This window comes from Pelmatolapia mariae, linkage group LG7 (genome assembly GCF_036321145.2).
Source record: "Pelmatolapia mariae isolate MD_Pm_ZW linkage group LG7, Pm_UMD_F_2, whole genome shotgun sequence".
Classification (NCBI taxonomy): domain Eukaryota; kingdom Metazoa; phylum Chordata; class Actinopteri; order Cichliformes; family Cichlidae; genus Pelmatolapia; species Pelmatolapia mariae.
In genome coordinates, this window is record NC_086233.1 from 23,887,967 (window position 1) to 23,908,875 (window position 20,909).

General features: G+C 40.6%; 1 protein-coding gene across 2 annotated transcripts in view; it reads left to right on the forward strand.

Moving 5' to 3' along the window:
- Positions 1 to 6,788: 6,788 nt before the first annotated feature.
- Positions 6,789 to 20,909, forward strand: part of unc5cb (unc-5 netrin receptor Cb) — a 134,171-nt gene continuing 120,050 nt past the window's right edge. For both annotated transcript variants that reach the window (XM_063478526.1, XM_063478527.1), the window contains exon 1: positions 6,789 to 7,359. In XM_063478526.1, the coding sequence (XP_063334596.1) occupies positions 7,242 to 7,359 (118 nt within the window). In that variant the 5' untranslated portion in view covers positions 6,789 to 7,241. The remainder of the gene's footprint in view (positions 7,360 to 20,909) is intronic.

Genomic DNA, 20,909 nt, shown 5'->3' on the forward strand with positions numbered 1-20,909 from the left:
ATGATTCAACAACAAGAAAGAGACTGGGCAAAAATGGCATCCATTGGAGAGCTCCAAGGAGAAAACCACTGCTGACCAAAATGAACACAAGGGCTCATTTCACATTTGCCAAAAAACATCTTAACAATCCCCAAGACTGTTGGGAAAATGGGATTGATGGGTTAAATGTTCAACTTCTTGGAAGGTCTGATTCTCATTATCTCTGGTAAAAAAAAAAAGAAAAAAGAAAGAAACAAGAAAGATGAAAGAATTGGTCATTCTAAAGTGATCGCTGAATTTAAATGCAACACAGTAACTGGATGCCACCATTGCAACAAGTCAATTCATGATATTTCTTCCTTCCTTGTTACTTCACAAACTGGAAGTGGAATTATTCCAAAGTGGAAGCATTTAGAAATCATAGCAACTCATCCATGAAGTGAAGTTACCTGTTATTTTAAAAAAAATGTTGTTATAATGTTCAATGGCCACCATTTTCATGGCATTACAAGAAAAGGTCAGGGAATCAAAGCTATTGGGATTCAACATCAGGGGACCATGGCCCTGGTAACTCTTCTAGAAAACAAATAAAAACATTCATCAAGTAGTATTCCAGATGTTTTACAGGACAGCACTGACCCCCTTGTGCTACAGATTAGAAGCAGGAGGATCGTCAAAGACCGCCGTATTGATCCTCTGGGGAACATGAATGTTTATACGTAATGTAACGGCAATTCACGCATGAAGGTCTGACACAATAGTCACTGGAATTATTTTGAGGAATGTCAACTAACAAAATCTAATAAGTGTTTGTACCATGTGTGTTCTCCCACGCTCAGAGGTAATTTGCATCCTTGTAAGGATCATACACAACTTCCCACTCCTTCCCATACAAACTAACCACTAACAACACAAGTTTCTGTATCAGGTTCCCAGAAATATTCTTCTGTGTATTCTCATTATGTATTCTCATTATGTAAAGCGATTTACATGAAGTAAACATGTAGTTTCAATTTCCTTTTAGATATAGCTATCTTTGGACATGCTTTCCAGTGTAAGCAGTTACTTAGTTGGTCCCATGAAAATAAAGGCACGGTTAAGGCATTAGAGACAGAATGTTTCCTACAATGTTGAAACATCCGTTTAGCAACAGTTCTGTGCGCTTATTTCTGGCAAAGGCATGCTAGTGAAAAGAGTTATTTGCTGAGAGGAATTTGTGGGTCAATATTTCTGTGATACACTGGCTTTTCACTCCTGACACATGGGACACTTCTCAAAAGCTCCAAAGGTCTGTGGCAAATGTTAAAAGACACTTTGCATGAATGTGTCCCTTAATATTTATCTTATTCATTATGCACAAAGAAAGACTTCCATCACTTCTTTACACTATACAGTAATTGCCAAATAGAAGGCCACTCAGCTGCACTGAGAGGCAGTTAATAATTTTCTGATTTACTAAACAACTACAGAAAATCTTGGAAGGCCTGCTTTAATTCAAGCCGACTGACTCACACAAGGTGCCGCTTGCTGCTTTCAGGATACGCACCTCAGAGGCTCACGAGAGACGTCAGAGGAGAAAGTCAAAATTTGTTCAAGTTAACAGGCCACAAATAAATGACAGCTCAGTACAGCAGCGGTGTGCAGAAGGACGTTTCAGAAAGCACACATCATTTAACCTTGAATTGCACTGGCTGCAGCAGCGGAGAGCTATGCCACTTTCCACTCCAGTCAGCAAAGAACAGGAAAATGAAGCTATGTGAACCATGACCAGGACTGGATGACTGAGGAGCAAAAATAAAAAATAAAGTGCTATCTAAAAAAAAATAAAATAAAAAAGCTTGATTGTACTGTAACACACTGATGAGTGGTTTGGGATATGGCTTTCATGGTCACAGTGCACCGCCCCCCCCCAAATGGACACACACGGCAAAATAACACGCCATTCTTGTGCACACGTTGAATCAAGATTATTTAAAGAATGTGGCCGTGGCCTCACTTTTCTTCACATTACTCGGCTCACTCTTCATATCTCAAGCATACAGACCACCTTTGAGACAATGTGAAAGGTGTTGATAACAACATGAATATATTACTGAGAAGTCAGCGTGGACCAACCCCCACATGAGAAATCACCTTGTGGAATCTAAGCTGTTGTGAAATGCTAACTGGCACTCATTTATTTTATAGTGCTCACTCTGAGTTATTTTGTAGCGGCATTGGACTTAGGTCCCTCTCCAAATGTTTTTTTCAGCTCCTTCTGGGGGTTCATGAGATATACATGACCAGATGAGACACATAATCTCTCCAGCATGTTCTAGGTCTTCCCCTGTGCCTCCTACCAGTTGGATGTGCCTGGAAAGCTTCCAGCGAATCCTGATTAGATACCAACTGGACGCCACCTCGACTGTCTGAGCAGCACCCTTTGATATATCGGAGGATGACAACACCTAAAGTAGCATCATCTGCTTATATGTGCAATTTCATTCTTTTCCTCACTATCAATATTTCATCTCCATAGGTGGAACCAGAACAAACGGGTACGTTCACAGCTTTCTTACCACCACAGGGTTCACCCTGCATTTTACTCTAACTCACAACCAAAAACAAAACAATGGGCACAAACTTGGAGGTGCTGGTTGTTTCACATTTTATTCAAAACTTGTTCCAGTGTGTGATAAAGCCAACATATTCCAAAATCAGACCGCACCATTCCTCCCCAGCTGCACCTTTAAAGCTTGTCTATAAAAATCACAAACAGAATCTGTGATAAAGGAGGACGCCGGTGGAGGCTGACACCAACTAGGAGTGCCACTTCCTGCCAAGAATACAGATACAGCTGCAGCGTCCTAGTAGCCCCCTACAAAATTTCTTGAGGTCATAAGACATTTCTACAAAACACACGCAGACTGCTTGGACTCGGTTTAGCTGGTCCTCTTTTGACAGGTGAAAAAAGAAACTGCCCTGTCCTTCCTGAATTTCAGGTTGAAAAGTGAGGAAGTGAGTTTTGTATATTCCTAGGTCTCATCTTGCTCATCTATTTCGTTAACCACAGTCAAAATTTAGAACAATCTGCCATTTCATAAGTTCATATTGCGCAAAGTGTAACACTTATACTTGTTTGGTGAGTATGCGATAATGTTCAGGCTAAAAGTGGGCAACACCTAGCCTTAATATAACCATGCTATTGACAAAAGGTTGCTGGAAAGAGTCCACATATTCAGGTCTATATTCAAAAACCTCAAAGCCCCTCTGATTCACCTTGGTGATTTTCAATAAAACAAATACACTCAATGGATTATGTACAGAATATGTAGAATATATACCTATCATTCCTTTCAGAAGACTGAATTACTCAAATGTGAAAGCCGTTTTGTGTACATAGGTGCCTCATCCTATTCATGTAACCCCTTCTGCCAGGGCTACTTGAACGAAAAGATCTCGAGAGCTTGAGAAGATGTGGAGGGTGAAGGTAACTGTGGTCCCAGTGGTAATCGGAACACTAGGTGTGGTGACTCCCAAGCTAGGTGAGTGGTTCCAGGAACAACATCGGAGATCTCTGTCCAGAAGAGCATATATATATATGGACATCACCATACAGTCCTGTGAAAAAGTATGTGGCACCTTCCTGATTTCTTATTTTTTGCATATTAGTCAAACTTACATGTATCAGATCATCAAATGCATTTTATTATTAAACAAACATAACCTGAATAAACTTTAAAAAGGGATTTTTTAAATGATGATGATTTAAGTGAAGAAGAGCCCCAATCTTCTTTGCATAGTTTTTTAATTCAGCCACACAGAGACATGTTGAGCATGAAAGACCTGCTTAAGATTGTGTTCTTTTTGGTCAGCAGAGTTTTTCACCTTGAAACTCTCCCATGGATTTTGCCCAGTCTCTTTCTCATTGTTGAATCATGAATTCTGACCTTAACTGAGGAAAGTGAGGCCTGCGGTTCTTTAGGTGTTGCTCTGGGTTCTTTTGTGACCTCCTAGATGAGTTGTTGATGTGCTCTTGGAGTAGTTTTATGAGGCTGGCCACTCCCGGGAAGGTTCGCCACTGTTCCAAGTTTTCTCCATCTGTGGATAATGTCTCTATCTGTGGTTCACTTGAGTCCCAAAGCCTTAGAAATGGTGTTGTAACCCTTTTTAAACTGATAGATGTCAATGACTTTGTTTCTCATCTGTTTATGAATTTCTTTAAATTGTAACATGTGTTGCTTTTTGAGATCTTTTAGCCTACTTTACTTTTAGACAAGTTCTACTTGATTCAGCAGCTCTGGCAGTAATCAGGTCTGGGTGTGGCCAGTGAAGTTCACCCTCACCTTTCCAAAAAGTGTGCTACAATTCATTTTTGATTTAACAAGGGGGACAATTACTTAGCCAGGTAGGGTTGGATAGCTTTTTCCCTTAATAAACGAAATCATCATTTAAAAGCTGCATTTTGTATTTACCTGGGTTATCCTGATCTAATATTAGAATTTGTTTGATGATGTGAAACATTTAAGTCTGACAAATGTGCAAAAACTTAAGAATTCAGGATGAGGGCAAATACTTTTTTCACAGCACTGTGCATAAAAAGGATTACAGAGAAGGGGAGAATACTGTGTTTCTTGAATTAGATTCATATTTGAAAAGTTAAATTTTGGTACAGAGATAGTGTCAAGTTCACATGCCACATTAATCACAGTGCCAGGAGCATTGCCTAGGCATCTCTGATGCATATGTAATTACTTATCAGCTTTTATTGAAATCACTGAAACAAATTTCCCCCTGCAAAGCAAAAGTCATGTATATGTCTGTCTGTCTCTGTGTGTGGGTTTGAAAGTCTGCGAGGCTGAGCTCATCATCGATCAGGTTTTGTGACATGCTATTATTACTTCTAAATAGAGCAGAAAATGGAAGCACCTATTTGCACTATACTGGTAGGGAATATAAGAAACATTTTGTGCTCTACTGTACAGGAAAAAATTATTCTGATTTATTCTGCTACTTTATGTTGTAGCTGTGTAAACAAGGAAATGTGCAGTTATAGGTGATGGATGCTTGTGACTAAAAAGTGGCCGTATCTACGTGGGGATCATTTTCATGTTTTAGATGTCTGAGTTGTTGTCTCCTTTTAATCAACAAAAACCCTCAAACCTTTTACCAACTTCTGCAATACTTTAAATTCTCAAGTGGTTATCCTCATTCCCTGCTGAAAACCAAACAAAATTTAGATGTATCAAAAAATTATTTTGTTTCTTCTTCTTTCCTCTCCAGTTAATCATCTCATAGCCACTTGTACTTATTTTGTGACCCTTTGCCAGAGAGCAGTGGGGATAAGGGAGTGGGTATTCAGGTTTTTCTTAATGTGCGGTGGAAGACCAGGGGAAATATTTTGTTTTAAAGGAGCCAGAAGTTCTTGTATTTATTTTAAAAGTCTTGAATAATAGCAGTAGTCTTTCTTTGGTCATTGGCTGCTTTTTCACATATTTTCAGTCCAGTCCTTGTACCATACTATTTTCAGAGCAATGTGTTTGTTTGTTTGTTTGTTAAGCAACTTAAAACTGACCTATAAGGTTACCTATGAATTAGCATATCTCAGCATGGTGTGTTTTTTTTCTTACAAAAAAAAACAAAACAAAAAAACCTGAGGAAACTGAATTAGGAAAAAATCCAGATCACAGAGCTGTCACGGGACCTGACAGATGTGGTCTTACAGGATAAGTAGCTGTCAAGAAGCCATTTTTTAGAAAGGGAAACAGGGAGAAAAAGCTGAGGTATTCCAAATTACACAAAAACTGGTGTGAAAATCAATGGCGATATGTCTGATGGAATGATGAATCGAAATTTAAAGTATATGGTCAGTATGAAGTTTATCGTCAGTTTGAATGGAAGAGAGGTACAACGGCGAGTGTCTACAGGCATCTGTAAAACACAGTGGAGGCTCTGTCATTGTTTGGTGCTGCGTTTCAGCCAGTGGTGTTGGAGATCTTGTCAATATTGATGGAATTATGAATGCAGAAAGTACAGTGAGATTTTGAGCCACCTTATAGTGTCTGATTGGCCAGTGCTTTATTTTTTAGCAATACAATGATCCCAAACGCACTGGCAACGCAGTAAAAGCATACCTGGTTAGAAAAACACACAATGGAACACTATCACTCATGGATTGTCCTCCCCAGAGCCTGGACCTCAACATTACTGAAGCTGTTTGGCATCAACATATTGACATATTGACTTTTAAGCTTATATACTGTATTTCCACGTATGTTTGCACATTTCAGTAAACCTTCCCGTTTTCCTTGCAAAATATAAAGAAATGAAGGGTGACTAAATATTTTTGCAAAGTACTCTTAAATTAACGACTTATATATGTAGGGGGGAGTTTGTTGATGTTATGGTGCTGATCTGTATTTCTAAAGTTCAAATGGAGGTAAAAACATTTTCACTGCGCATCTCTAAGCCTTACTACACATAAATGAGTATTTAAAATAGTTTTTAAAAAAGCATATTGAAATGGGCTTAAACAGCTTAAAAGGATTTTCCCTAATAATACTTTAGTTTTGGATGCAGGAATTTACGCGCAAGTACAAGCGTTACATAACGGATTCATTCCGCCACTGCATACACTCATATTTCTGTTAATCTAATTTCTGTCTCGTAGTCTAACCTGGATGAATGCATGATTAAAATTCTCAGCTGAAAAAAAAAATCAGCATCCATTCCTCGCTGCTGTCCGGGCCAGGTTTTGATGCAGCGCCGCCACTTGCCGGAGCACTTGGATTGGCTGAAGGAGCAAGGTAGCCCGCAGAGACGGCTCCTTGCCCTGGTTCGTTCAGTGCCGTCAGTGGAGCGCTGGAGACGCGGTGCACGCACATACACTGCTCTCGCACTGCACGAGTGAAAAAGGGTTCTGCACAGACTCGGACTCTGCTGGACGGACTTTGCTTTCATGTGGGAGCATGAATTTGCCGTCAGAACATCGATCCACACCTCTAGCAAGTGAACCTTTAGAGGGAAAAGCAAGCGGATACAGATTTTAATGCAACATCCTCTGTGACGGAGGGCGATGCACCCACCTCTTGTTTCATAAAGTGTCACATGTTTGCAAAAACACTGCGCTGGATATATTTTCTCGAAAGCCATTTCTCTTTCTTTTACGCCCGGGTTGTGAGGGTTTGTGGAGTGCTGCGCAGCGTAACGAGGGACACCAGTGCGCGTCATATCAATTTCTCAGTGACTGGGACTTGCCTTAGAGCGTAGTTTGACTCCTCATCATGGGGTACTCTGCGCGGACTGACAGAGAAGGAGGAAGATCGCCGAGATCCTCTCCTGAGATGCCGACCGTATCCTGGCTTTTGCTTTTCCTCCTGGTTGACATCGGTGTGGCTCAAGGTAAACTTTAAAGTGTATTCTTCACCAGTGAACCTTTCGGCTTTGCTCTCAGGAAAACTTTTATGAACTCTCGTGGCGCTGTTGTAGTGGGCAAGACAAAACGGAATCATAATTAGTCACACTCCTAATAGAAGAATACAGTGTGCCACCTCATGCCCCCGAAGTTCGGCTGTACTAGAAATAATAGGCTGTAGCCTTCATTAAAGCAGGCTGCCTACTGCTAAGCAGCTTTATGTGAGGTAAATATGAAGATACTACGTCCAAAGAAGCCTTCACTGGGGAAAAAAGTTTTCATTCAATAATTTATATTAACTACGCTTTGCACTTGGAAACCAAAGCATCACAGCCCTGCATCTGTTTCTCCGAGGAAAGAAATGGAGAAGTGTTGCTCTGAAGCTCAAGAGATGCCCTTAATATTGTGGCTGTTGCTTTACATCTTCCTAAACCGTTAAAGATTTTAGTGTAGGCACACAAAAAATAGCATTACACATTAAAAAAAAAAAAACCTATTAGAAAACTGTAATTAGCCACAAGAACCGTGAATCACAGCAAGTTATTACAGGTAAAATATAACACGTAGACCATTACCTGCAGTCATATTAGAATATTTCTGTTCGGGCTGCTATTAATCAAATCAAGAAAGCTGAACTTCCATTCATTCTCATATTATTCAATCTTACTCAGTGTTGATTGATGACTGCTGTAATCCCCAAATTAGAGGTCCACTATTTGAAAACAATCAGATCATCTAAGAATGAAGAATGATCTCAAAGCCCAGTGAAGCTAGTAATGCTTAAATGATCTTGACTTTTTGCTCAGGAGAATGTCTAATTAAATAAGGAAGTTTCAGTCGTGAAGTTTGCCAAGAAAATCTTCAACAACCCCCCCCCCCCCCCCCCCCCCCCCACACACACACACACACACACACATCTCGGCAGCGAGCTTTAATTTCTCATTATGCTTGGTTTCAATCAGTAAGCAGATTTACAAAACCTCTCCTTCAAAGAATTGCCTGGTGAAAGATTTTTCTGTAAACTGCAGAGTGGCTGTCAGTCACAGAAATCTTGGAGATAATGCCACAACACCTGAAGCCATTTACTTAATCTTCTTTCTACCGTGCAAGATTGTCAAACAAAGGGAGCTGAGAAAAAGCCATCTGTGTTAGGATTTAGTGTTCACTATGTGTTTGTGCATGTGTATCAGACGCCAAGAGTGTATGTCTGTGGAATTAAGGTAGGTGGTCTGTCTTGTCTGGAATCAACTGTTGTCTGAATAACATGATGAGATGGAGGGCAGGGGATGGGAGGGCAGGTTTGACCGTTTCAGATATACTCCCTTCTGCAGTGACATCATGAACAGTTAGGGGTTTTTTTTTTGTGAGGCTTCAGTGCTCATGCAAAAGTGTTACAAGCTCAAATTGAAGTCTAAGCACATATCCCAGACAGGGGAAGAGGGTCTGTGAGCAACCTTATCTAGCTGCTCCAGACCTTCATCTCACTCCTACATAGTTAATGAGCAAGAAGAGGAAGAGGAAGAAAGAGAGAGGAAAAACCCCCCCAGCACAGGTCCAGTTTCTGAAGGGCATGGTGAGATGACATAATACCCATTCCAAAACCCCAGAGAGCCCTGTGCCATTGACTGGATGGGAATACGAACAAGGTTCTTATCTGTCCATTAAGGAGTCGATACACTAGGAGAACATTGTTTGAGCCTAATTAATGGGCCTCGCTATTTTGGGGCACTGATGAGCTCTACACATTTTCTAATCGCTGGAGAGTCACTTCTTCAGTGTAAAACTACTGGTGATCAAAGTGGCTCACTTACCCGGGCGCTCTCTGTAATGCTGTGCTTCTACTCGCAGCTCTTCAGACCTACTTTCTGTGGCTGTAAATATGTGTTTACAGTTTTTATTTATTTTTTGAGAGTGCTTTCTAATCCCATCTAGACAGAGGCGAGCACCGGGAAGTGATCCTTCTCATTAACCTGCTGAACTCTTCAGAAAGGAGACAAGTTGAGACAGATATAGGCAATGAGCTGCCAGGAAGGTAGCTGAGGGCTCTGACAGCAGCTTGATGTGAAACCCTTGGTGCAAGAAAAGATACAATTCAGTTTTTTCCATGGAGGTGTCAGAACTCCACCGTACTGTTAAAGCTGATGGAGGATGTCAAGTTCTTACAGGGAACATATGGAATAGCTTCTCTGATAAAATATTTATTTGGCAGGCATGCAATCAGGTTGTATTTTTAATTATTATTATTATTTTTTAAAATCTTTTCAAAAAAAACCAACACATCTGAGATTAAACAGTTATTGTGCCGCATTCAATTTAGCAGTGGATCTGCTCTTTTCCGTCACATTGCCCCTCCCTAAAAGTCCAAACTCACTCACCATTGGGCTGTGGCTCATTTTAGTCCAGTTCACATTTATTTATCCAAGTTTATTAAAAAAAAAAAATCAATAAATGCATATTAACCATATATGCTGCTCAATACTCTTTAGTAGGTAACATGCATGTGTTGTGCTACATGCATGATAAGGGAGGGAAAATCACTTTTTAAAGGTGTTTCCTTTTTCTCGATTTCCTTTCATTTCCATGGCTGACCTTAACGCTGGCATTTATATAGTGTATCTCTTGTGTTAGGCAGTGGATACATGGGCGCTGGCATTCCTGGGATTAGTTCAGTTTTTCCACAGCGCTGTTCTTGCGCTGCCTCTCACACCATGTTTCTGTCTCTCCTGCCTCTCCACTTTCTGATGATGTGTCCTCTGAGGATTGTTTATGGAGAGAAAAAGTTAAAGGACAGCTATGGTTTCAGATATATTGTAACTCATACACAGTGAGGCTTCTTTGTTTTCCTTGTGCGACACACTCGTTCAGCTTTTAGGCTACTTCTATGTGCTTCGTAAAGAATGCAGGTAAATGAGAATGTTGTTTTTTTTGTTTTTTTCCCCTCCCTATTATTATTCTAAGAGGCTTCCCCTGGGGCTGCTAACATTACAACCATAGAGGTCATTATATAAACTGGGTCTACATGCACAATGAGAGCATTGTGCGAAGAAGCAGTACATATAAATGACCTCCTGTGATAGCCTTTGCCATCAATGCGAGCTTGCAGTACGTGATATTTAAAGCAAATTTATGTAATTGAAGGATTTTGTGTAAGTGAAGGAAATTAAGATTGAGCTGTGATATGCACAGGTGAACGAAGAGAGCAAAGTAAAAAAAAAAAAAGTGTGTACACAGTATGGCTGTGTGAGGTCACAGTTGCATGCTGGTTGCGATTTAAGCCAGACGGAGCCTGGTAGCGAGTGATAATTACTGTGAAAAGTAGCTGCTGAGTTTGCTTCCTTGCTCTACTTGATGTCATATGCTATTGTTATGAAAGCAAAAAATATACTCGGTTGCTATTTTGGGGCCGGGAACAGCTGTGGCGGTGGACACGAATACTGTCTGTCATTGCACTCAGGCCTGTCATGAAGATTTTTTTAATTTACTTTGGTTGTGTGTTCACATTCCCTTTAGTTCAAGTCGTCTATCTAAGAATTTTTTGGCCAGTTCATCAGAGTGCCTTGATTTGATTATTTTGTGCCTTTTCTTTTCTTTTCTTTTCTTTTCTTTTCTTTTCTTTTCTTTTCTTTTCTTTTCTTTTCCAATCTTACTACAGCACTAGAACTTTTACTTTTACCTCAGTTTGATGATGCAAATATGGCAGAGTACCAAATGATGTCTAAATCAGTCACATTTTTATAGATGGTTCACAAAGTGGGGTCTGGGGACCCCCGGGGAACGTGACCCATATCCAAGGATAATTTTCTATAAATAACTGAAGTGTTCTATATCATTAAAAACTGCATGTGATCAGTCGGTGACCATTTATGTCAACAAAAAATATTATCAAAAGAAAGCCAAAATTAACTCTGACATTGTGATACATCATGTCAGTTTCTCATGAAACCACTCATCTCTTAGGGTGTGGGGAACCATTCCTGCTGCTATATACTCATTAGCCAGCTTGCTAGCCTTCCATCATGGTGAAAGAGTCAAGCCAGTCGACATTTTGAGTAACACTAAGCCTAAAATGCCTAAACTCAAGGGGGCCATTGGGATTTTTCTTTCTCTCCCTCCTAATGGGCCTAAAAATATTAAACTGGCTAATGTTTCAAATAATGTGTATATATAATGGCTCACTGGGATTACTTCTTTAAACTGTACAAGTACAACACTGTACACAGTAATCCCAGTTAGTGGATATTTAGCTCTGCCCCTCCCACCTTCTATTCAAACCTGCTGTTTGTTAGAGACAGCCAATCTGAAGAACGTGAGAGGAGTTAATACGGCTTTGTTCCCGACAGTGGATAAACCGAGGCACGCTATAAGATTAATAAGTAATATTTGATTGAATCATACAAAGCTGCTCCAGTAGAATCCTTGGATAAACTGTGGACCTGGAAATGAGCATATTAAGACCACCATAATCTGCCCCTCAAAACCACTAGAATGTAAATTCCTTATCAGAGAGTTAAAAACTTAAAATTTCCTATAAATTCTGCCTTGTTTTTCTCAAGTTATGTTAAAATGTAATCCCTGATCAGCCTAATAGAAAGTTGAAGCTCCTTGTAAACTAAACCTAAACGTTTTCTTTTTCCTACTGAGTTTTGTGTTAATGCTTCCATGCAGTTTTGATGTGTTGTGCTCATACTGCATGCCTTTAAAGCAATTTAAAATTTAGCATTGTGAGTATACTTGATTTGCGGGGTGGATAATAATGCTTTCAGATTGCCGTGTGCTAAAATCTTGAAGTAAATGAAAATAAATTTTTTTTGGGGGGGGGGAAGGAGGACGCAAGGACTTCAGAGAGGGACAGAAAGATTAGAGGTGAGGAGAGGGACCTCGAGGCAGGAGAGGGTGGGTGAGAGAAAAGGGTGAAAGCAAGATATGGAGCGAGGACAGGGACAGGCTTGGAAGGAGAAGAGAGTGTGTCATTAATCACCCTGTGTGACACTCTCAACTACAGGGGAGCTTCACAGTGCAACATTCACTCCTATTAGCAGTCCATTAGCAGAGCTCGGCACAAGTAGCAGCACTTGACAAGCAGGCCTTTGCCAGGGAGGGTGACTTGTGTCTCAATACAATGCATGCTGCACCACCTAGATTGCTGTCTGTGCATTTGATATGATTTTTCTTTTTAGGGTACAGTAAGTTGGAGTGCACCACAGGGCAGAAATTACTCACGTATTGTAGGCTACGGACAGCAAATGAAAATAATTGTATAAAAGGTCCCACTTTCAATTACGCTACTGGATGAGATCGGAGATAATGATTGTGAAGACGACGATAGTGGTGACCTGATTTCCTACCTGCTGTACACCCTTTGCCAGAAAACGGCTCTCCAAAGTTGAGATGGCTGATGCATTAGAGGTACAGTCATTTCTCATTCAAAGGCTTGTTGGCCTCTTACTAGCCAAGAGCCCTGTGATTACAGGAGCCTCGGCAAGGGGGGGAAGGGGGTGTGGACCACTGTCCCTGCTCTTGATCTACAGTTCATTTATGATTAAAGATCAGAGCCGGCAGTCAGAAAATCAAGGGTTGAGGTGGGGTACAGAGGAGGACAGAGCCAAAGGGAGAGAGAGAAGTGATTATGAGTTAAGTGGCCCTTCTCATGCCATTATAAGCAGCAGGGCTGACAGAGCACATCATGAGTGAGTATAAGTACACACTCCACTCCTGCCCTTTAATTTGGCATCATGGCCTCCCCCCTGATGTTCAACCACTAATGTCCTCCTGCATTTTTGTGTTCCTAACAGGATATCAGCCAAGGACAGGCAGGTAAATGAGGGGAAAAATATGTGGAAGGAACTCAAAGGAAGTCTCACTGTATTTGTGCGTCATGTTTTTTAAAATGGAAGGACAGCCTGGCATTTACGTAGGGCTTTTCTAGTCTTACACTGCACCTTTTCAAACACATCCATAGAGCACTTGTGTTTTATGGACTTAAGCACTTTATCTAACTTAGATCCACACCTGTGGCCAATTTAGAATAACCAATTAACCCGACGTGCACATCTTTGGACTTTGGGAGGAAGCCAGGCATGCAGGCACAGGGAGAAAATGCAAAGTCCACACAGAAAGGCCTGAAGACCAATTAATTAATCAATACATGTTTCTTACAGATTTGTTAAAGATGCACAATATTCAATATACAAAATATATTTGTTATACAGTAAACTAACTCTTTTCCCCTATTTCTGATGTTTGTTTTTGGGTTTTTTTTTAAATACAATTGTTTAATAATCATTTGCATTTTACTACAGTTGAGCTGTTGCTGTTTCCAGACATGCTATTTACTCTTGTAAAGTTGATTAGGATACAAAATAAACAGAATTAGGGGGGATTTGAGAAGCTCCTAGAACGTGGCTAATCTTATGTAGTCGCACAGACACTATAAAAAGCAAAATGTGCTGGCTGACAGAATGCAGTTATTTCCCTGATGTCCTTTAACGTTGTTCCCTGTAGTCTTAGTTTCCTGGCCCAGCATGGAGTATGAGCAGCCTCGGTAACTGCTACAGAGCAAGCATTGGTCTTATGTGGCATAGCTCAATAATCTAGGCCAGAGATGGGTGGTAGGAAGTTTAAAGGTATGATAATCCAGTCAATCCATATTCTATTTTCTCATGCCAATTTAGGGTACACCCTGGACAGGTCACTATGCTGTTGCAGGGATAACATATTCAGTCAGCTAGCCAGCCGATAATTGTAGCTTAAATCAGTTGCTTGATTTCAAGCTAAAGTGGCACTTGACAAAGTAACCGGAGCATGCTGTTTCTGACCAGAGTTGTTCATTTGGAGAATTGTACTCATCTTTAAAACATCGAGAATAGACAACTTTGCATTATTTTTCTCAACAAGCAACAGAAGTGGTGGCAAGGTTGGATCTGTAGTGTTAGGGGCACTGCACATGCACAGCTCTGCTAAAATACTGATGATCACCAGTCGTTGGAAATTGTTGACAACCAACGTTTGAACCCTAACACTATCATTAGTGTGCCTGTATCTCTTACATACATGCATACTAAATATTCCTGGTTAGACGTAAGAAATTCCCCAAAAACAAACTTATTGTAGCTGATTAATAAATAATTGGGGCTCTACAAACAGTCTTGAACACAAATATCATCATTTCATAGTCCTCTTTCAGTGCTCTACTCTGTTACCATCACGTTACCATCGTTTCTGCTAAAACCAGACTAAATGTTTAGTTCTGATGAGGAAATCGGTAATGAGCGAGATGATGTCAGTGGTGACTCATAACACCTGACCTGAGTCACAAATATAGCACAGAATCACTCAGATTTTGGTGTTTCTATAGAAATTCAGTCTCTTCCTCTCAGAATGGAGATGCAGCTGCTATCTCTCCCTCAGTTCTGACTCTGATTGACAAAGCTAAACCCTTAATCCCGGCTTTGCCCCGTCTTGTGCTCAGAGGCAGAGCCTCACTCGTGGAATGAGACAAAAGCAAATATATACAATGAAAAGGAACAACACTCATCTGTAATAAATGATTTGAGAAGCCGGCTTATATTGAGTTAAACCATCAAGTGGAAACAGCCGCACATTTTATATACCTGCAGACTTCAACGTTTTCCTCATTTTGTTGTCTCATCTCTGCATTTGTTAGAGGGGTGGTGGTTTCCAGTTGCTGCGCTAATGTCTGGTTGGGGAGGGCTGTGGTCTACGTATGTCAGCAGAGCAGAGAGGAAGGGGGGTGGAGGTTATAGGACCCCTTGTCCCGTGTGAAACATGAGAGTAGGAGACCCACGCTCCCCATTTCCTGTCTTTACTTTATCAGCATCCGGCTCTCTTGTTATTCCTGCGCTCTTAAAGCATCTGATGAAAGCCTGACCACAGATAAATGTTTGTGCCGTCTTGTTTTTTTTATGGGGCTCAAATGAGGTACTTTACCCACCCGTCCCCCTCCTTCTTTCTCTCTCTCTCTTTTTTTTGCCTCATTCCTGTCTGCTTTTGAGATGCCACAAGAGAAGTTATAGTCTCTGGTTTATATTATGGTTCCTTAAAGATAGGCTTGGGACATCTAAAAGGACAATGGGAGCTCTTGTTCTTCAAAAAGAGTAAATTTTTACTAGACATTGGGGAAGAGGCTTAGGAAAAGTTGTATTTTTTTTCTGGAAAGCCACATTTGTGCTGACTGTGTTAAATATATCTGTTTCTACCTACAGATTATTTGGCATCCTTTAGATCTGGGCAGTGAAAATTGGTAATATTTTGAAAATCCCAATTCCTAGCTATGTCCTTTGCGCTCCACTCTTTTACCATTTTAGAAATGTTCATGTACTGTACACTCATAAATTCAACGTGCTTCTGTTTTCTTAGCTTTCTTGCATGACTACGGTGTTTTGTGTGCTGTGCGTCTCTTTGTGCGCGCACATTGTTGTTTGCCTGCATATGGTGACAGAGTGTGTGTGCATGCACGAGTGTATGTTTATTCAATAATAACAGAGTCCGAGAAAGTCTGTTTCAGATAAATCTGTGTGAATACCAGACCATTCATCCCTAGGAAATCAATCTTTCTCATAATTCCCCTCATTTTTCTTCCATCTGTTATCTACAGAGCTGCCAAACAGACTTTTAAACAGAGCAGACCATTACCAGGGGGCAGAATTAAATGTGTGTCAGAATGCCAGCCTGTAAAGTTGTTGTTTTTACTGAGTTAAATGAGGTGCTAAATTAAAGCTTCACAATTGTTATGTACTGCTGGATGATTGATCCCCCCGCCCAACCTTCCATACACTCCTGTTGAGTCAAAATGCGAGAGAGGGATATTTTAAAAAAACACACGCCTCTTGAAATCATGCTCGTCTTGTCTTTTTTTTCTGTAATTACACTGTGCGTGTCTCAGCAAACACTGTGGAATTCATCAGGTTTTAATGTAAAAAAAGAAGATGACTTTAAAAGCAGCGTTAACTACACACTCCACCATCATCATGTCTACCACCACAGGCTCAAACAGCCTTGTGCCTGACCTGTTTTCAGCATTTCAGGCTTTATTGCTGCAAGTCCAGTAATAGTTTGAGGTTGCACTTGGGTGTCAGCACTTTCCTCTGTGTGTGTGTGTGTGTGTGTGTGTGTGTGCCATATCTCCATGATCAGACCCTGGTGTTTTAAGTACTGGCAGACAGTGTTTAACTGGGGCAGGCTCAATGGGTCTCATTTAAAGGGGGCCCAGACAGAAGCCCCATGGTGAAAGGTTATTTTATGACTCCTAACATGTAAAGCACACCGTTGAAGCTGCTGCAATTTGTGGGCTTGCCAGAGCAGGCAAAATGTACTGTATTGTTGTTCTTCTGGAATCTGTCAGGAAACCAAAAGGCGCTGCTAATAAGTTGTTCTGTTGTCTTTTGATTTGTATGCATTCCTATTTTAATGAATGCTATTGAGATGAGGTTGCTAATAACAGAAGGCAAATGAGCAAATCTGAAAGTTCACTTCTGTAGCTAAATGTCAGAATTACATTATCTTCTAAGACAAAAGGATTGGAAAAAGCAGCACAATATTTTCCTGCAGGGCGTTGCATTCATATATTCATTGGTTTAAATGCGCTTACTTTAATACATTATAAAAGTTGTACGGTGCAATAATGAATTGGTGGTAGAGGAGAGCTTGCAGCTTTGCCTTTGCCCCTTTCAAGGACTTAACCAAAGAGTAGGCAGAAATTGAATAATGGATGTTGTTGTGATGATTTCTCAGAAATACGAGGGGGGTTGGCAGCCCCCTCCCCCCCCAAACCAGGTCAAATGTCTGAAATGGATATATTTTGTATACAGGATGAGCTTTACTGCATTCAACACAACTCTTGTTTGATGTGTAACCTTCACAAGCTCCTAGTCCATCCAGGCTTGGAACACAAAATAGACGTTTATTGTGTTTTATATGCTGCTGTCACATTTTACAGACTTAGGGATACATGCATATTGGAGCGCCAGTACTGTTCCATTTTGAAAGGATAATTTTCTGCAGTTTAGAAATATGCATGAATAGCTCAAAGTTAAACTTGGTGGTTCTGAAGCTGTCAGTTGGGTGATTGCTGTGTGGTCTTTGACAACCTGTTTTTAAAATGTGTTTACGGTGTTTCCAGAAGGATAGATGCAGCTTCCCTCTACCAGTATAAAGTTATTTGCTAGAACTTGTTTCACATCATGGCGTTTGACTGCCTATTTACAAAGCTAGCTGCTCTGCAATCAGTCATCTGTACTTTCAATTCAATGCAGTTCAATTCAGTTCAGCTTTATCTATATAGCACCAAATCAGAACAGTTGCCCCAAGATGCTTCATATTATAAGGTCAAGGCCCTACAATAATACATTATAAAAGATGTACAGTGCAATAATGGCCAAATAGTGCTTACCATTAGCATGTCATTGTGGCTTCATAGTGTAGTCGTTCACTTGACAAGCAAAAAGTAGCAAAAAGTTTCCCGCTGTCAGGCCTTTAGTTTTACTGGTAGTTACAATATTGGCAATAATACCTTAATATTGTATTAAATCTAGAATTTTTGGAACATCACACGTTCTATTCGATTTTCCATTTAGAATAGGATTGCTCCTGGTAACTAGTTTGCTAGGTTTTTAAACAAAAGAACAAAAAAACTGGACTAGCTGCACTGACTAAAAGATGGAGAACATTTAATACTGAGCATGCTTGAAACAGACAAAGTTTACTATTGGCCAAACCAATATCTTGTGTGTATTTTATGAGCTATATCAAAATTTCTTCTTGAGTCAAATGATGTTTTAGTTAGCCTGTTGAAACATTTGGCTGTGTATAACCTTGCAAGCACGCACAGTGTCAGATTAGTTTGTTTGTTTTGCTAACCTCAGTAGTGCTCGTAACAGTAGCCTCGGTCTCTTTCATGCTAGCTGCTATAGCCCAGTGCAGATAATGGTAAAACCTGGGTCTATTATAGTTTGAACACCATCTCTGATCTGGTAACTATCAGTTTTTAAGTAAAATAAAATGAGAATACATTTTACTGACTAGTATTTCTAGCTGACTAGGAAGGTTAGCAACATTTATACTTCTAGTCACACACAAGCATATAGGAAATGAGAGGAGGAGAGAGAGACGTGGACCAAAGCTCTCCCTCTGGCCTGGAGTGGATGATGTGGTTTATGGTCAGCATTTTAACCACCAAGGCACAGGAGTGCCCCTCTGGTATCAGGGGTTTGCCAACCTACCCATCACTTTTTAAAGATAATTGCTCATAACACACTTGAAGGGTTTGTAGAGCTGCTCTCCCTTGAGTTAAATCGATGGAGACGCGCAATCTCGGTTAGGGGAAAAAAATAAATAAAATGGCAGAGCTTAGTAAGATAACAGGCTTGTTTCTCTAATTCCAGACATCCATAAACTATGACTCCATACAGTACACCAGCTGCACTGGAGTCAGCACACTAACTGTAAACTGATACACCATAATGGCTTGCTGTAGATATGCAGGAGCATGTGCAGCGGAAACCGATAATTCAGTGGTGACACACCACGCATAGGGGTTCCCATAGTTTTTAGGCTGACGTGAGGTAAGCTGATCTTTCAGGTAAAAGCAGAAAGGGTTACACTGGGGAGATGTGGTGGGGGCGAGCGGGGTAACCTCTGCTGTGTAAAAGAAGGAGCATTACCATAGTAAATTATCCCTGCTGATGAGTTTCCTCGGTAGTCGTTGCCCGCGTTTGTTACTTCTTGCATTTAGAAAGCTGCACATTACTAAATCGCAGTATTTTTGTTTTTTAGAAGTCTACAAAGGCCTAACTTGCTTTCTGGTAGCCACATTTTTTTTTATTATCACTTCTTTTCTCTACCAGATATTTTATTTGGCAGCTCATTATGACACCTAGGTAACAATATGTGGCCAGAGGAAGAGTAGGGGAAAAGAAAAGAGGCGAGGTGGATACAAGGATCTCAGAGCCAGGAATAGAAGAGCCACTCGTAAGCTGCATGGCTTTTACCCACAGGATGAACAGCCTGAGAGCATCCAGGATTCAGACACATTAACCCTCAGCTATTCTGGGCTGTTTTGTGTGGCTTTTTGTTCGTGGAAGAGAAGCAAAAATCTAGTAAACAAATACAACAGTGTCGAACAAACCAATGTTTTGTAAAGATTGGGCAGCTCTGAGCGTTACCAGCTCACTTGCATATTTCCATTTCCCTGCAGTTTCTTGGGAAATTTGGCTGAGTAATCTGAACCTTATTGTGTTTCTTCTCTGTGGAACACCAGATACCAGCGCAACCTGTTTTTGGTTTTGACTGCCATTTTTCTAGTTGGCAGTTGCTCACACAGAGATTGAATTTAGGGGGCAAGGGCATGCAAACTCACGCTGGAATATTTACACAGTAGCTTCCATTCTCTTTCTGTTACTGTAGTTTGCTTTAATAAGAGCTTGACAGAATGCAGTACACTGTTGAAGGAATTTAAACCAGGCATGTCGAATCCAAGGAGTGTCAGCGGTCACTCCTTTAACACTCTGTTTTGTCTGAAGTCGCGGAGTCAAATTGGATTGATCAATGCAGCTCTGACACACAAGGGTTGGACATGTGGGAGGACAAAAGTGATCAGCGCTTTGATGGATGTGTCACAATGAGGGGATGTAGCTGTCTAACATCTATCAGTGGATAAAGGTTTTCTCTGCTCAGCCTGTCACATCCAACTTTACTCATTTCATTTCTTTTCTTTTTTCCCGTTGGCTCTCTTCTCGCGCTCTGTTAGAAGAAGCTTCGTGTCAAGACGGGGAAAAAAAATACTGTCAGTGCCTACAAAGAGAGTTTTTGTGAAGGCTTACAGGATTATTTGTTACTGCGTGGCCCCAGTTACATGCAGACAATCTCTGTCCTTTGAATTGGGGTGGTCTCTTGGGAGTGAAGCAGACATTTAAATTCAATCAGTTGCAATGCTCCCCCCTCCCTCTGCTCCCCCCCCCCCTTGCGAAACTCACTCATCTCACTTCGCTGATACAATTACGAGCTGTTCTGCGTTGGCCATCTTGTTGTGATTATATATGTTTACATGGGAGGGAGGTGTTTACTGCGGAAACTTTGCCCACCCACCCCTCAACGCTCATTTAGCTACTGGAGAGAAAAAAAAGAGCTTCTGTGAGATTTAACGATATTTATCATCACTTGAAGAGAGTTATGATTTCCTGACAAACATTGTGATTGTATATTCCTGAGTAACATTCCCTTGAGATGAGCCGCTCCAGCTTTACTGTAAAAAAAAAAAAAAAAAGTTGATGTGTACATTGTACATTTAATTCCTCTAATTAGACAGAAGGCCCCTCAAACAACATATGTTTGTGCGTGGGGATCTATAGCATCAGCTCATGCAGCCTGTGCCCACATTTGCTTGTTTCTTGTTGCTTTATAATATAATGGATATACAGGCCATATGCGGCTCTGTAGGCATATGCAGATTAAAATATCAGTTATGTTTTATTCTCGAAAATGTTTTTTTTTAAATCTATTTTTTAATAATATAAAGTTCCAA